The sequence below is a fragment of the Oncorhynchus keta genome, chromosome 13 (genome assembly GCF_023373465.1).
Source record: "Oncorhynchus keta strain PuntledgeMale-10-30-2019 chromosome 13, Oket_V2, whole genome shotgun sequence".
Lineage (NCBI taxonomy): Eukaryota > Metazoa > Chordata > Actinopteri > Salmoniformes > Salmonidae > Oncorhynchus > Oncorhynchus keta.
In genome coordinates, this window is record NC_068433.1 from 22,017,512 (window position 1) to 22,036,361 (window position 18,850).

Here is an 18,850-nt window from a genome sequence, read left to right on the forward strand (position 1 = left end):
TTTGACTGTGTGTGTGTGTGTGTGTGTGTGTGTTGTCCCTATGTTTTCTCCTACTTTGAAGGTCAACTGAAGCGCAGTTGTTTGATCCAAAATCAAGTGCTCCAATCTCTGTCCCACTTTGGTACCATGGAACTGTCACCTATTCATGTCGATGCTCTCACCGAGCACTAATTGGGCACTCTTCCCGTGTGTGTGTGTGTGTGTGTCACCGATACAGATGGTGTAACAGGTTAATTGTGCATTGATGACCCCTGAGCTGTTTGACATACTGATATCAGTGGCACACCTGTCACAGATTGTGTGTGTGTGCATGTGTGTGTGCGTGCGTGTGTGTGTGAGTGTGTATTGTCCCTCTTACTTTGAAGGTCATCTGAAGCACTGTTATTCCGATCCCAAATCGACTGCCCTTCTCTCTCTGTCCCACTTTGGTACCATGGCATCGCACCAATCCATGCCAAATAATGCCTTTACTATACACAGCCCCCCCCCCAAAGTCATCGCCCATAGATGCCCGTGGACGATGATTGACGTCCAACCCAAAACCACATAAAACCATAAAACCATAAATCAGTCAGGTAGGACCTTCAGCATTTACACTCATTGATCATTAGTGAGACCAAATGTGATCATCTAAAACCCATTGCTACTGGGCACCATTTCACACACAACATCTGTCCCATTGGCATTAAACAGGAGGTGAGTAGTGAAAAACAATGGAACTGAAGAATGGAAATGTACGGCCATCTTAGACAGGTAGAATCAGACATAATTCTTTTGGAAGGCGGTGGTCTGAACGGCAGGATAGAATTTGCTGTCATTTGCTCACAGCTCATAGACTTTTATAGATCTGCGACCGTATTTGGAAACAATAGCGTAATGAAATAATTACAAATGTTCAGTGGTATGTAACACTTACATTTTCTGTGGTTTATTGCAGTAGTTATATTTTTCACACACTACAACACTAATGGGAAAGCAATATCCTTATTGACGGACCCATATCCTTATTGACAAACTTGCTGTGTGTGTGTGTGTGTGTGTGTGTGTGTGTGTGTGTGTGTGTGTCTACTGTATGTAGTTGCGTGCATCAAGCATCATGCATACACAATCCTCGCACAACAGTGAATGCCTGTCATCTCATCCCCAATAGTAGCCACTCCGCTATAATAATTAGAGTTACTGTACGTTATAGATGCAAATGATCAGCTTCACAATAGACTGGTTCCTGGGTCTATGTACTGTAACATAATACACAATGCCCCAGCTCCCCTTTGTCCCTGACTAACTGCCCTGCTCACTGACAACGCTGCCATGGTTACTTTAGCCAAGGAGAGAAGATACACTTTGAGGGTGAGGGAAGGATGGAGGGGGGAGAGAGAGAATAGAGAGAAAGAGATGGGTTAACCTCGGGACAGGCCGATACCGCTCTGTGTGTGTGCAGGGCTGAGAGGCGGCTCTCTAAACTGAGCACGGTGTTGTTGATCAAATCGGTGTGTGTCTGTTATTGATAAATCGGTGTGTTAATGAGTGGTGCTGACGGGGCCTGATGAATCACACTGCAAGAATGAACCGCTCACACGCTGCCTCTATACACACACACTTCCTTTCTACACACCAGCAGCCAGCCAGAGTGTGTGTGTGTTGTCACCACATCATTTGTCTCTATGCAAACACAGACATCCTCATGCAGGCCCACACACAATAGATGAGCGTGCCCCTAAAATGATGTGTGGTCTAGGTGTTGCTGTATTCTGTTTGGTTAACAGCATTTATGCCCTATACATCATCCCATTCATTCTCTCTCTCTCTCTCTCTCTCTGTCTGTGTCTGTGTCTGTAATTCCCATGTGGTGATTCCTCCTTCATGTAGTGTTGGTTGCAGTGGAGCAGGCTGACCTTCTTAACAGCTGACTGGGCGGGTTGGCCGGCATTAGTGGAGGGTGGGCCGGCATTAGTTTGTAGTTTTGGGATAGTACCCACCGCAGTTCCTCATATCACTTGTGAAGTGCTCCAAAAATGATATCACAAATTAATTGAAGTTTCACATGTGAATGGCTCGGAGGTGTGTGGCTAATTATTCCCCCTCTAACATTCACCACTCACCTCATTCTCGAACATCTCATGTGGTTTTTCTGTAAGGGATTGCGTTGCCACTCACGCAGGAACACTTGGAGCACTCACACAGTCACAGAGACACACAAACACACTGAAACTTATTGACCCATATCACCCGCACCACCACACTCACCAATACAAACCAAACAACACACACCAATGGAGAGATCACACACTGACATACTACACGTTTGAACTGTCACCATAGTTGATACAGGAATTAAACATGACACAGCTATCCCCTCTCTCCATTCCCCTCTCCATCCCTCGTTACCGTGCACCACACACACACACCTTCTCACACACCCTGACCAAATGATTGTCTTTCTCTCTCAGCAATATTCCCACAATGACAGGGGCCCAGCTATATCTTAAAGTGAATGTCACCATTGTGGAGATCATAAAACAATCAGACTGTAGAGAAAAGGAATGGGTCTCAAACAATGGCAGGCCATTAGGACCTGGCCTTTATATCTGTTTTCACTGTGGCCTCGGTCGGTGTGAGCGTGAGCGTGCTCCGCCATATTTTACACCTGGAATTACAGTGCGGTCGCCGCGACGGCAGATGCTGTGTTCAGGGTTAAGGTTTCCATGGTGATTATCCTGATGAAATACGGTGGGTTGACATTCATAGGAGGTTCACACAGCATTTATAGCAGCGATTCTCAACTGAAATGACTAAAACCAGGGAGAGTGATACCATTTTTAATGAGGTGCTATGAGCAGGGCTTCTTAACATTCTTCATCAAGAATATGGGCAACATTGAATTATTTCATTTTATCATATGATTACTACAACTACTATCAATATAGCATTACAAATAGTTTCCCAGATTGGTTTAATGTGGGTTGAGAACCACTGATTTATAGAACGTTCACACCACATTTATAGAACGTTCACACAACAATCCAACCACAGGAGAGGTCAAATCTCAAACAGAATCAAACAGTAAGTGAGCATTCAATGCTTAAAATGACATGCCTGAAATCGTACTCGGAAATATGATATTAAATAGAAGACGGTATACTGAGCGAGAAAAGGCTACTAGATTCTAAAGGTGACGTCACAGTCCTATAAATCAATCCAATTCATTGACACCCAGCACACTCCAAACGGCCGGATCCAAATGTCAAGAGGACCGAGATGTGTGTCACAGTGTGTGAATATCACACAAAATCAGGGTGTGCTCTTTACCTCCAAACATCACAATGTTGTAAATAATATTCATATGATTTTTTTTTACATTAAAGGGATACTGCGAGATTTGGCAATTAAGCAGTATTATAGTAAAAAATGAAGCCATTTTCTAGTTAGCATTGGTTTGCGAATAGACCTCTTATTTCCTTCCTACAGCACGCATAGACATAAAAATGGTGTCCACGAGTTCATCCCAAATGCCAGAATATCCTTTGAAGAACTGTTTGTCTTAGACTTCATGCTCAACCCAATGTCTCACACTACCTCATAGAAATACTATTGCCACCATTAAACATCATTTTGGTACATTTACATAGGAGGTCATCAAACGCCACCAGATGAAGTGACGAAGACCCCAAAGCAGTCTGGGAATATGCCTCCTCACGTCTAGTTTAATACCGCTAACTAGAAATGTCTTTTGATAGATTTACTCTGACAGGCTAAATGTGTCTCTGAGTTTATAACACATACACACACACACACACACACACACACACATACACTCACACGGTTTATTTTACACAACACCTAATGTAGAAATAGTCCCAAGCCAGTTACCATGGGGGCCCCTCGGTGAACGGCCCCCAGAATCGTAAATGAGACTAGTGACGTTTTCATATGGCCCTAAATCACTACGCCATATGTCAAGTTCATTCGACCGGGACCTGTCTGCTGGTCGGTCTGCCGTGTTGACACGTAAACACAATAATCAGAGCCATTACAGACAGTGAAGGGGTCAGTTTTCTGGTTAATTATCTGCCATGTATATTTTGACCCTTGAGGTGTAACGGGGGAAATGAGGTGTTCAGAAAATGTACTTGTACTGTATTGTCAGATGTGACTGGATATATATGTCTGAAGGTTTTAGATTCTCTACAGACAGGCTGAACAGAACCAGTACATACAAGTAGTTATTCCCTCTCGCTTCCATTTAGCTGATAATGCAACAGATGTTCCAGCCATTCCCCTGATGATTCAAGAGAACCTTGACCTGAGTTCAATAAACCTGTGATCAGCTCCATTGACCTCCCCCACACATGACGGGGGCTTATGCTAGTGTCCCCGCTTGGTCAATACCCCAACAACACCTCTCCTTCCTACCGGGAGCACAGACTCAACTCATACTCTGCGTGTGTATTCAGTAACAGGGAGGTAAAGGAGCTTTTCTTTTAATAAACCAGGCCAAAGATACAATCCTGAATCTCAGCGGGAAAGAAAGAAAGACAGGAAAGAAAGAAAAAAAAAACAGAAAAGAGAAAGATATAAGTGTTGACTCACCCGGTCTTTTTTCTAATTTTCGGCCTCGATTGCCACATAGTCGGACTTTTGAAATGAGTAATAATATCTGTTTCTGGCACAGGGACTTGTTGGCCTTGGGGCACGGCTTCCTCTTGTTGGCCACCTGCCGGTTGGCCTGGGGGTCCTTCACTTCCCGCCGCTGGCGGATCAACGAGCTGGCGAGAGCCGCCATCTTGCTGCCCGCGCCCGCTCTTCACCCGGTTGTGGTCGGGGGGAACCGTGGGCCGCCCCCCTGCCCTTTCACCCAGGGCGATGGAGCACCGCCCGGGGTGATTACCCAGAATCCTTTGAGCAAACTTGCCTAGATTGACATATAAATGTCAATATAATGTCAACAGTCACTAGGGGATTCTCGCTGGAGGATGAAGGGAGAAGGACACCACAGCAGGGAGAGAGGGGGATGGAGAGATGGAGGGGTGGAGTCCTTGTCAAAGGCCCACCCAAAGTTATCAGGTGTTGGCTGATTGAGGTTTGGTTAGATGCAGTGCATTGTTGCTGTCACTGGTGGTTTACCTGTTGTTGACTTTTAGATATGGCGGTTGCCTGTCCTTGCTGTTACCGTTGTTGTTGTTCAGGTGTTGCCCTGGTATGTCACTTTCCCTCCGTCAACATGACAACAGGACAATAGAAAACTACTGTTGTCATGTTCCTGTACACAGAAAACAGTGGGTGAGAAGAACCACTATGCCAGTGTCCCTCTCTGCATTTGTCCCAATGCGGGTGCTCTGTCGTGGGCCCCAGGCCCTCCCCACGGCCCCCTCCTCTCCCTTGAGCTCCAGCTAACTTTGATACAGCTCCGTCAGGACAGGAAAGAATTTGCCTGACGACCGGATCATATCAAAACAGATGAGTCTCAAAGTCCTTATAGGCTCCAATCCTGCGTCTCACACACACTCTTCAATTCAGTTAGGAGGAGGACAAATGAGGGATCGTTGAAAAAACAACAAACAAAAAATGTATAAACGACATGACCTGGCAGACGTCCACAATGTAGCTCCTCCTTTCTTCACCTGATCTTTAACATCCCGCCATCAAAAGAAGAGAATGACAAGAGAAAAGGAAGAATTCAAAATGGGACCGTCCGACCTGAGATACCGGCTCCGAAAAAAAGGGGGTTGAGGATGAAGAGGCGGATGGACAGATGGACGGACGGAGAGCTGGATCTTCCCTTCCTTTCAAGCTCTCCTGGCATAACCCCTTTTATCACCTACCCCCAAGAGTGACAGAGAGAGAGAGAGAGGAAGAGGGAGAGAGAAAGACACATTTGTAAATACCAGCAGTTCCCACAGACAGAGGTGACATTCATGAATGAGGGAGCGAGAGAGATGAAGAACGAGAGCAGAGAGAGAGGGGGAACACATTCAGTACGCCTGCTGCCTATCCTCCCCTCAGATCTCCAACTCTGCAAGGCGCGCTAACTACAGAACCACTACAGCCGAGTGCCCTTCACACAGACACTGATGAGTTGAGGGGGAGAGAGGGATGGATGAAGGGATGGAGGTGACAGGTAGCTGTAGTCTCTTACGGTGCTGTGGCAGTGGCTGTGGCTCATCGGCTGGGGGCTGGTAGGTAGGTGACGGTCCGTTCAAGCTTAAGAGTCGTCTGTCCTCTGTACTGGCTAGTCCTCTCTCTTACTCTCACTGCTGCTTCAAAACGCAGCGGAGCCTGCCTTCACCACTCCCCCTGTGTGTGTGTGTGTGCATGTGTGAGAGAGTGAGAGTGCGTGCATGTGTCTCTCAATCTCCCAAGCAAGACACTTCTCAGTTTCTGTGTGTGTGCGCGTGCAAGAGACAGGGTGTGTGTGTGTGTGTGACTCCCTCTCTCCCTCTTCCTTTCTCGTCCTCTGCTCACAGTGCATTACAGAGCCAGCAGCAGCAACATGCTTCACACGCTCTCTCGCTCAATCACACGCTCTCTATTTACCTAAGCCCTCCCCTTTGCTCTCCTTCTCCCTCCTCTTTGATTCGAAATCCCTCCTCACTCCTTGTATCTCTCCCATCCTCTCCTCCCCTCTCTCCCCCTTTCCTATTCTCTCTCTCTCTATCGCCCCCCCGCCCCCCCTCTGTGATGTTGGTGTAAAGAGACAAACAGAGAGTGGATGTCAGTGGCTGTAGTCCCTCTCCACACTGCTCTATATGACAAGGACATGGACAGTCAGACAGACAGACAGACAGACAGACAGACAGACAGACAGACAGACAGACAGACAGACAGACAGACAGACACACTGAGTCAGGCAGGACAGCGTCATCGGTACAACGTCACTTATCGAACGACTTAGACAGACGTATGAAGACACCCGCGCCAACTTATTTGCTCTTCTCCACCTGGGTCCGCATGGCAAATGGTCCAAGATAATGCTCAAGGACCAGTTAGCCCTTCCCCCTGTTTACTCCATGTGTAACTCTGTGTTGTCTGTTCACACTGCTATGCTTTATCTTGGCCAGGTCGCAGTTGCAAATGAGAACTTGTTCTCAACTAGCCTACCTGGTTAAATAAAGGTGTTCTCAACTAGCCTACCTGGTTAAATAAAGGTGAAATTAAAAAAAATAAAAAATAAAAAAGAGGACAAAATGCCTCGATAGAAATGTGTGTTAGAATAATGCTATTGTAGCCATGTTTGGTATTCGTCTGAAACTTGTCCTCTGGAGAATTTTTTTCTGCCATCTGTATTGATGTATGATCTCTGTGGTAACTTGAGATAAGGGTGAACTTGAAAGTACTGCATGCAAAAGGCTTTTATTCTGCATTGGCCTCATCCCCCTCACACGGCTTTGGATGCTGAGACATGCTGTGGAGATTGGGCCAGATTGATCAAGCTACCGTAGTTTGGTGGGTCTGATTGGTCAATGGTGAATGGTTATGGATTGAAAAGTTAGACCTTCAAAAGGTATTGATCTCTTGCCCTATGTAAACGCTCTTCTCTAGACTGCTTGGCCTTTGGCCTGAGTAGGCATGTTTTGTTCACGCTTAGCTCTTTAGGCCTAGAATAAGGCCTGTTTTAATGCCAGTGATGCTTTGTAACTTGTGATTTTGCCTTATATTATGGAACTTGTACACGCTACTATGTTAATTAAATACTTGCTTTGTTCTTCGCTTCTCATTACCATTTCTTGAGCTTAGTCAGCTAATCTCGACATACTCGATTGCATATTGTTTAAGTATTATCAATGTGCATTATTAAACAATATGCACTACATGGCCAAAAGTATGTGGACACCCCTTCAAATGTTTGGATTTTGTTATTTCAGCCACACCAGTTTCTGACAGGTGTATAACATCAAGCGCACAGCCATGCAATCACCATAGACAAACATTGGCAGTCGAATGGCCTTACTGAAGAGCTCAGTGACTTTCAATGCGGCACCATCATTGGATGCCAACTTTCCAACAAGTCAGTTCTTCAAATTTCTGCCCTGCTAAAGTTGCCCTGGTCAACTGTAAGTGCTATTATTGTGAAGTGGAAACGTTTAGGAGCAACAACAGCTCAGCCTCGATGTGGTAGGCCACACAAGCTCACAGAACGGCACCGCCGAGTGCTGAAGCGTGTAATAATCGTCTGTCCTCGGTTGCAACATTCACTACCGAGTTCCAAACTGTCTCTGGAAGCAACGTCAGCAAAATAACTGTTCATCGGGAGCTTCGTGAATTGGGTTTCCATGGCTGAGTAGCCGCACACAAGCCTAAGATCACCATGCAGTATGCCAAGCGTCGGCTGGAGTGGTTTAAAGCTCGCCGCCATAGGACTCTGGAGCAGTGGAAACGCGTTCTCTGGAGTGATAAATAACGCTAAACCATCTGGCAGTCTTACTGATTAATCTGTGTTTGGCGGATGCCAGAAGAACCCTACCTGCCCGAATGCACAGTTCCAACTGTAAAGATTGGTGGAGGAGGAATAATGGTCTGGGGATGTTTTTCATGTTTCGGCTAGGACCCTTAGTTGTAGTGAAGGAAAATCTTAACTCTACGGCATACAATGACATTCTAGATGATTTTTTGCTTCCAACTTTGTGGCAACAGAATGGGGAAGGCCTTTTCCTGTTTCAGCATGACAATGCCTGTGCACAAAGTGAGGTCCATACAGAAATGGTTTGACGAGATCTGTGTGGAAGAACTTGACTTAATCGCCCAACATCAGTGCCCGACCTCACAGATGCTCCTGTGGCTGAATGGAAGCAAGTCCCCGCAGCAATGTTCCAAAATCGTGTGGGAAGCAATCTTCCCAGAAGAGTAGAGGCTGTTATAGCAGCAAAGGGGGGACCAACTCCATATTAATGCCCATAATTTTGGAATTAGATGTTCGACGAGCAGGTGCCCACCCTTCTAGGTGGATATGCCTGGCTGCCAAGTGGGTTGGTCTATGCCCTCCAAGGCCCACACAAGGCTGCACCCCTGCCCAGTCATGTGAAATCCATAGATTAGAGCCTAATGTTTTCATTTAAATTGACTGATTTCCTTCTATAAACTGTAACTCAGTAAAATCTTCAAAATTGTTGCATGTTGCATTTAATATTTTTCTTCAGTTTAGTAATAGCAGTTTAACAGTGCTTATATTATATGGATATAAGCCCTGGATTGGATTCTCACCTGCTGGGTTTTCTCTCCTTGTAAGATTCTCCCTCTCCTGGGAACTTACACACACATGCGCATGCACACACACGTATTCCAGTTTTCTCTGCATATCCCTACTGCACCTCTCTCTCCCATCCTCTTACACTCTTATTCTCTTCTCTCTCTCTCTCTCTCTCTCTCTCTCTCTCTCTCTCACCCTCTTATTATCCCTTTCTCTCTCCTTTTGGCTCTGGAGTTAGCTTAGCTCTCCTCACACCACAGAACTCCAGCGGATCAGAAGGACCCCGTTTCTCACAGCTCCACATTGAGGGGAGGTAGACACTTAAAACTGGAAAGAGCCACAGACACAGGAGATTTGTGATGAAGACATCACTCAGTCCAAACAAGCCAAGACCTGCTACAGAGTGCCAGGAGGAAGAGAGAAGAGGAGGGAGGGTGGCCAAGGAAAGATAACACCACAAAGGAGATAAAGGGTTTGAGAGAGAGAGAGAGAGAGAGAGAGAGAGAGAGAGAGAGAGAGAGAGAGAGAGAGAGAGAGAGAGAGGAAGACATAATGAGAGGAGGGAGAGAGAAAAAGAGGAGGGAGAGATGAGAATATAAGGAGTTAATGAGTCCATGTGTTTTGGTGTGTGTCGGTTTCAGTACTGTCAAATCCCTGAGCTTGACACAACCAGGTAGCTCTGACCAGAGATCACACATCAGATGATCTCCTCTCCTCTCCAGTGTCTCCAGTGTTTTAAATGAACACTTTGCTCAGTGTAAAGCTCTATTTGCATATTTCCCATTGTGCCTTGCCTTTTTTGAGTGAATCGTAGAGAGTTACTACCCATGACTGTATTTGTTAGTGATATGGTTGTTGGATTCATTTTCAGTCATGTGGCTTTCACCAAGTGAGATCCTAAGCAAATATGTTATCATTAAAATGTTATTATTTAAGAAAAAACAATACATATTTCATAGTTTTACCCGAATGTAGTTGCCTGACACTCAGGCCTGCAAAGTAACATTATGCTGGCTTGCAAGGGACGTGTATTCCTATTGGAATCCAGCCAGAGTGGGGATATCCAACATTTGAATTTTCTTTATATCAACTGCAAACCCCCACAATCCAGTGTTAACTCTGTTACTGTTAGCCCAAATGGGAAGATTCAATTTATGGATTAAATTGAAGCCTTGGCGGGGAGGAAACTCCATCTGTAGCTCATTTATGAGCTGAATTGCACAGGTGCTCGAGTGAAAACTGTGGTTGAAGCCTTAGCTGGGGAATTGTCGCATTTCCATTTCCATCCGTTTTCATTGTACTTGCGTTCAGCAACATCTATGAATCACATTATTATTATGAATACTATTGACGTCAAACGGGAGAACCAAGGACACGGCGGTTCCCAATGTTGTGAGATTCTCACAGGTTTTTACAGAACAACTGGTTCTGAGAGATAAGGATCAGGACGTGCAACTGTAACAGTAAGCAACTAAGACAAGATGGATGGATGACTGCAGTGTAGCCGTTATTCTGATTATGAAAGTGTATTCTTATTTTAAATTGATATAATTCTGTACCTGTCTATGAATGTTATTTATTATGCCACCAGATGTGTACCAAACTCACTAAAAGTGGCAGTAATAAAGCCTGTCTTGAAAAAGTCAAACCGTGACCCAGAAAATCTAAAATACTAATCGGCCTATATCGAATCTCCCATTCCTCTCAAAAAGTTTAGAAAAAGCAACTCACGGCCTTCCTGAAGACACATAATGTATATGAAATTCTGTAGTCTTGTAGATTACATTTATTTATTTCTAAATCTACACAAATAAATCTACACAAATTCCCCATAATGACAAAGCAAAAACATTTTGCAAACATTTCTCGAAATGTTTGCAATTTATTAAAAATAAAAAACTGAAATACCTTATTCACTCAAAATTGAGCTCAGGTGTTTCCATTGATCATCCTTGAGATGTTTCTACAACTTGATTGTAGTCCACCTGTGATAAAATCAATTGATTGGACATGATTTGGAAAGGCACACACCTGTCTATATATGGTCCCACATTTGACAGTGCATTTCAGAGCAAAAACCAAGCCATGAAGTCGAAGGAATTGTCCATAGAGCTCAGAGAAAGGATTGCGTCGCGGCACAGATCTGGGGAAGGGTATTATAAATATCTGCAGCAATTTTTATTTTTTTATTTAGGGGGTAGATAAGCTTTAATATTGCAGATACATTGTAGCTTCCATGAATCTAATTGTCTGCATCATTTCCAATCCCCCATATATTTTGTAAATATATATACACACACAAACACACTGTACATACCAACACACACATATATAAATATACATACATAAATACAGCGGCAACCCTTCATTCAAGACAGGTGTCTCACCCGCAATAACATCTGCTAAACACGTGTATGTGACCAATAAAATGGTATTTGATTTGATTAGTAAGATGTTAGTAGCCCATGTGGCTCACCTGAATAATTTGGTCTATTTACCCCCCTTAATTTCACCTACTGTTCTGACTTGGTGGTGCAAAGTAGCCGATAACCAGTTTTAGAGAAATGTAATCATCAAATTTTGCAAAAGCTTTCATTGTCTGCTTATATGCCTCCTTTATTTATCCTACGGTTCTGACTTGGTGTACAGGAAGAACACTGTAAGAATGGCCCATGATCTGAACTCTGTCACTGTACATTTCAAATGTGCTAAGCAAATAGTTACAGTTGAAGTCGGAGGTTCTGACCCACTGGAATTGTGACACAGTGAATTATAAGTGAAATAATCTGTCTGTAAACAATTGTTGGAAAAATGACTTGTGTCGTGCACAAAGTAGATGTCCTAACCGACTTGCCAAAACTATAGTTTGTTGTCAAGAAATTTGTGGAATGGTTGAAAAACGAGATTTAATGACTCCAACCTAAGTGTATGTAAACTTCCCACTTCAACTGTATATGGACTACGTCCATCCTAGCTCGCTCATTAATGTCTTAATCAAAATTACGGATTGCCTCTTATCCACATGTCATCAACTTATGCCATAGTTTGTACATCTCAATTGTCATTAGAGACCACATTTGTTTAAGCAAGTCAGCCATACCAGCTATGTTTTTTTAAAGGCAGTAAATGAGGCAGAATTAACTGTTTCGCTGCCAGACAAGGCTCTGCTGATAGCCAGGTGTAGTGGTGGTGTTTTAGCCGGGTATGGTTCTCAATCAGGGACAGCTGTCTATCGTTGTCTCTGATTGGGAATCATACTTAGCTAGCCTGTTTTGCCACCTTAGTTTTTGTACAGCTCCTACCGAACGTTACATTCGTTTTCCTGTTGTTGTTTTTTAGGTGTTCATTTTTAATAAAGACAAAATGTATGCTGCACCTTGGTCCGATCATTTTGACAAGCGTGACAGGTGGTAAGATGTTGGGACTGCTATTGGGACAGCATTATGTAGGCCCTAACCGTTTCTGGGCACTGTTTGAAACTGTTATAGTGCAATTAATGTGTTGTTTAGTGGTGTGTAGTGGGTTTGCTGGCATGCATCCCACTTTTTCTTATTTTCCCTCACTAAGATGGACATGCTGAAATTGCCACTTTATACATACACGTGTATATACACAAAAACATTTTTTTCCTTTATTTTCCATTAACCCTACCACCCCTCCCCTAATTGGAGTAAACTAATGAACAGCAAAACTTAGGCTTCTACTTCCAGCTTAAATATACTACATACATTTTAAAGACAATCTATTTTACAATAGTTATATTTGGTTTGTTTTTAGTCCTGGCCTTCCTCTATTTCTGATGTCCATCCAGTTTGATTTGCATTTGCCATATATTTTTAGCTGTGCTGTTTCACAAAAGTTCTGAACCTATGTACATTTTACGGACAATCTTGTTGTTATTAGTCCCACCCTTCAGCTCCATTCAACCCCTGCCATCTATATCTTAATGCCATCCATCTTGGATTTCTATTTGCCATATATTTTTCAACTGTGCTGTGATGTTTCACAAAAGTTCTGAACCTTTCTATTCTCATTAAAGATAAAACATTTTTGCAAAAAGTATTATATTATTGATTGATTGACTATGATTTTTCAAATCACCCAGTAGTGCTATCTGCAGAATTAGCTCCAGGTACGTGTTACAATTCTTCTGCCAATCCTGGACCTGTGAACAAAAACAAGATACATATATACAGTTCCAAAATAAATGATTGAATTACTCTCTCTCAGTGGCAAAATCTGCAGAGCTGAGAAGGTTGTGTCCCCCAAATACAGTTGAGGTCAGACGTTTACATACACCTTAGCCAAATACATTTAAACGCAGTTTTTCACCAATCCTAGTGAAAATTCCCTGTCGTAGGTCAGTTAGGATCACCACTTTATTTTAAGAATGTGAAATGTCAGAATAATAGTAGAGAGAATAATTTATTTCAGCTTTTATTTCGTTCATCACATTCCCAGTGGGTCAGAAGATTACATACACTCAATTAGTATTTGGTAGCATTGCCTTTAAATTGTTTAACTTAGGTCAAATGTTTTGGGTAGCCTTCTACAAGCTTCCCACAATAAGTTGGTTGAATTTTGGCCCCATTCCTCCTGACAGAGCTTGTGTAACTGAGTCAGGTTTCCAGGCATCCTTGCTCGCACACAATTTTTCAGTTCTGCCCACAAATTATCGATAGGATTGAGGTCAGGCCACTCCAATAACTTGACGTTGTTGTCTTTAAGCCATTTTGCCACAAAATATGCTTGGGGTCATTGTCCATTTGGAAGACCCTTTTGCGATCAAGCTTTAACTTCCTGACTGATGTCTTGAGATGTTGCTTCAATATATCCACATCATTTTCCTCCATGACGCCATCTATTTTATGGAGTGCACCAGTCCCTCCTGCAGCAAAGCACCCCCCACAACATGATGCTGCCACCCCCGTGCTTCACGGTTGGGATGGTGTTCTTTGGCTTGCAAGCCTCCCCCTTTTTCCTCCAAACATAACGATGGTCATTATGGCCAAACAGTTCTATTTTTGTTTCATCAGACCAGAGGACATTTCTCCAAAAAGTTTGATCTTAGTCTCCATGTGTCGTTGCAAACCGTAGTCTGGCTTTTTTATGGCGGTTTTGGAGCAGTGGCTTCTTCCTTGCTAAGATGCCTTTCAGGTTATGTCGATATAAGACTTGTTTTACTCTGGATATAGATACTTTTGTACCTGTTTCCCCCAGCATCTTTACAAGGTTCTTTGCTGTTGTTCGAAGATTGATCTGCACTTTTCGCACCAAAGTACATTCATCTCTAGGAGACAGAATGCGTCTCCTTGCTGAGCGGTATGATGGCTGCGTGGTCCCATGGTGTTTATACTTGCATGCTATTGTTTGTACAGATGAACGTGGTACCTTCAGGCATTTGGAAATTGCTCCCAAGGGTGAACCAATCCAGATTTTCCAAGCTGGTTAAAGGCACAGTCAACTTAGTGTATGTAAACTTCTGGCCCACTGGAATTGTGATACAGTGAATTACAAGTGAAATAATCTGTCTGTAAGCAATTGTTGGAAAAATGACTTGTGTCTTGCACAAAGTAGATGTTCTAACCAACTTGCCAAAACTATAGTTTGTTAATGAGAAATTTGTGGAGTGTTTGAAAAATGAGTTTTAATGACTTCAACAGTATTTCTATATATATATATATATATATACATAACATTCCATTGGTTGCAATAATTTTGTTTAATAATTTAAATAGAAAAACATGTTCCTTACTTTTTCCCCCTTCCACTTGCCTCTTCCATTTTTGCAGTAATGTTGCAATTATTTGTTTGTAATTTTGGGTAGAGCAAACATTTTCATATATTTTTGTTAGCTGCATGTGTGACATAACTCCACCAGTTCTATTTACGATATAATTTACAAAGATTATACCTTTTTTAAATGTAATTTTATTGAAAATTGTTTTTGTTATCAAATTCATATATTTGAGTTTAACCACTATTTGTTGTATTATTTGTTCTGTCTTTTGTGGATTAAACTGAAATTGCAACCAACCCATTGCTTGTTTTAAAAATAGCGATATTTTGGAGATTTAATTTTCAAGTAACTGAAAGTGAGAGGCTGTAATCTGAATAAAGGGATAAAGGCCATTCTTGAACATGGGGTGAGACATGCTTACTAATTTGCTCGAGAACTGGTTTGGAAAGAAAGAAAGAAAGAAAGAAAGAAAGAGAGAATTAGAGAGAGCATACTTACACCGGATAAGACAGGAGAAATACTCCAGATATAACAGACTGTCCCTAGCCCAGCCAACACATAAACTACTGCAGCATAAATACTAGAGGCTGAGACAGGAGGGGTCAGGAGACACTGTGGCCCCGTCCGATGATACCCCTGGAAAGGGCCAACCAGGCAGGTTATAACCCCACCAAAATTGCCAAAGCACAGCCCCCACACCACTAGAGGGAATCCATTTAAGAATAAGGCTGTAACGTAACAAAATGTGGAAAAAGTCAAGAGGTCTCAATACTTGTGTGCCTGGGAGGGCATAGATCCAGCCACTTGGGATCCATGCCCACTGACTGGGGAGCCAGGCCCAGCAAATCAGAATGAGTTTTTACCACAAAGGGGCTTTATTACAGACAGAAATACTCATCAGTTTCATCAGTTGTCCGGATCAAACGATCCCGCAGGTTAAGAAGCCGGGTGTGAAGGTCCTGGGCTGGCGTGGTTACACGTGGTCTGTGGATGTGGAGGTCCTGGGCTGGCGTGGTTACACGTGGTCTGCGGTTGTGAGGCCGGTTGTACGTATTGCCAAATTCTCTAAATCGACGTTGGAGAAATTAACATTAAATTCACTGGCAACAGCTCTGGTGGACATTCCTGCAGTCAGCATGCTATTTGCACGTTCCCTCAAAACTTGAGACATCTGTGCCATTATGTTGTGTGACAAAACTGCACATTTTAGAGTGTCCTTTTATTGTCCCCAGCACAAGATGCAACTGTGTAGGTGGATGGATTATCTTGGTAAAGGAGAAATGCTCACTAACAGGGATGAAAATAAATGTATGCAAAAAATTGGAGAGAAATAAGATGTTTGTGCGTATGGAACATTTCTGGGATCTTAAATTTTCAGGTCGTAGTGTAGATTGAGCCACCCCTGCCCAATTTAAGAATATTCAACTGATTTCAAAGCCCACTCAGCTTGTCACACCCTGATTTCACCTGCCCTTGTGATTGTCTCCACCCCACTCCAGGTGTCACCCATCTTCCCCATTATACGCTGTGTATTTATACCTGTGTTGCCTGTTTGTCCGTTGCTAGTTCGTCTTGTTTGTCAGGTTAACCAGCGTGTTTGTTCTCAGCGCCTGCTTTTCCCAGTCTCTCTTTTCTCGCCCTCCTGGTTTTGACCCTTGCCTGTCTGGACTCTGAGCCCACCTGCCTGACCACTCTGCCTGACCCTGAGCCTGGCTGCCGACCTGTGCTTTGGACCCACCTCTGGATTGTTGACCTCTGTCTACCCTGAGCCGCCCTGCCGTCCGGTACCGTTGCCCCACCTCTGGTTTACTGACCCCTGCCTGTCTTGACCTGTCTATTGCCTGTTCCCTGTTGGAATATTAAACCATTGTCAATTTGATGTGTCTGCATCTGGGTCTTACCTTGATTCCTGATACAGCTCAATGTGGAAAACCCTGCTAACTCCTCACTGGTTGATTTCATTCTGACTAATAGCCCCCACAAGTATTTGTGGCAAATTATCTCAGCGATCACTGTCATATTGCATGTATTAGAGATACCAAACAGAAATACCGATCCTCATTTAATTATGAAGACATACTGTATCTAGTCTTTTTACTTTTCTCCTGGGATTCTTCATTTTTTTATTACTGAGCTTTCCTTTATCAGCTGTATACCTGACCATGAATTGGCTGTAGAACATTTGTTATCTATTTTTTATCTCTCTTGCAGACAAACTTGCCCCCTTTAAACACCTTTGAGTAAAAAAATATGGCAAATCCTTAATTCTCTATAGAACTTTCAGATCTCATTATGAGGAGACTCTGCTGATGATCCGTCAACATTTTGGGAAATGGTTAATGCACCGAAGTGTGATAATGAATCTCTATCCTCGCCTAAGCAAGATGTCAGACTCTAGCATCATTACAGAGAAAAACGAGATAAATTATGCTTTTAAATCAGCATTTTATACCTGCAGGCTTTTTATTTTAAATAAATGGTGGTTTAATTGACCCTGGTCAGTCGACTGCTTTTCCCTCTCCTAGCCTCTAATTGACATGATGGCAGATCCATCAACTTCTAGTGAATCTTTGTTTTCATTTCAACAACTTTCTACTTGTGATGTGCTAGACACCTTGCTTAAGATTGATGTTTTAAAAAATTCCACTGGGCTGATTTTCTTGATCCTTTCTTGGTGCAGATTTCTGCTCCACTGATTGTGGAATCATTGACACATTTTTTACTTTCTCAGTTGCTATCCCTAGGGTTTGGATGGCTGTCCATGTGCTCCTTCTCCACAAATGAGGTGACCCCACTGGCATGAATAATTAATCGACCTGATCTCTGAACTTTTTTGCCTCGTGAAAATCTTAGAATCTTTAATCAACCAGATGTATTCTAAGTGCTTATCAATCGGGTTTCAGGCCAGATCATAGCATATTACTGCTGCTTCATTTGTTATAAGTGATCAAGTAAACTGTGTGGACAGAAGGCAGCTGCCCTTTTCATTGACCTTTCGATAATGTTGACCACTCATTATTCATTCATAGGTTATCTGAAATTGGCCTGGATCAGGCGGCATGCATTTGGTTTGAAAATGATCTGACAGACATATGTATCTTCTGATGGTGTTAAGTCAGGGTTCCTTAATATTACTAAAGCTGTCCCACAAGGGTCAATGTTGGGCCTTATACTTTTTACTATCTATGTAAACAATATTGGTTTGTCTGTAAGTAATTGTAAACTCCACTTGTCTGTAGACGATACTGTTATGTATACCGTTGCCCCTTCTGTTGACAAGGCTCTTTCGGAGCTACAATCTGCCTTTATTGCTTTGTAGAAACCTTTTGTTGAACTGAAATGGGTACTTAATGCAGGTAAAAACGAAGTACATGTTATTTTCCAAAACTCTTAAAAATGTATCTGATTTATGCATGGATGGTGCCCAAATTGATCATGTCACACTTCTCTCCCCTCTGTTCCTACATTTGTCCTCTCCTCCATCTCTTCCCTCCTCTCCCTAGTGGTTAGAGCGTTGGGCCAGTAACCGAAAGGTTGCTGGATCGAATTCCCGAGCTGACAAAGTAAAAATCTGTCGTTCTGCCCCTGAGCAAGGCAGTTATCCCACTGTTACCCGGGCGCCGAAGACTTAAGGCAGCCGCCTGCACCTCTGTTTCAGAGGGGTTGGGTTAAATGCGGGAGACACATTTCAGTTGAATGCATTCAGTTGTACAAATGACCTGGTATCCCCCATTCCTTCTCTCACTCCCCGCCCTCCCCCTATCTCTGACTCAACAGAGGTGACTGGTCTCATTTTCTCTCTCTAATCCTCCACATCATTATGTAAGGATGGAGGGATAGAGGGATGGTGTGGCTTGGTTGTTATTTTTGGCTGACCTAATATGAACACCGTAATTCCATATTTCCATCCCTCAATCCCTCATCCT

The 18,850-nt window shown here is 43.1% G+C and overlaps 1 protein-coding gene across 1 annotated transcript in view; it reads right to left on the minus strand.

The window, feature by feature from the left end:
- The window catches only part of LOC118392050 (fibroblast growth factor 11), a 115,537-nt gene extending 108,991 nt beyond the window's left edge, over positions 1-6,546 (minus strand). The window contains exons 1-2 of the mRNA XM_035783672.2: positions 6,137-6,546; positions 4,591-5,818 (exon numbers count right to left, since the gene is read on the minus strand). Coding sequence (XP_035639565.1) covers positions 4,591-4,783 — 193 coding nt within the window. The 5' untranslated portion in view covers positions 4,784-5,818; positions 6,137-6,546. The remainder of the gene's footprint in view (positions 1-4,590; positions 5,819-6,136) is intronic.
- Between the last annotated feature and the right edge of the window lie 12,304 nt (positions 6,547-18,850).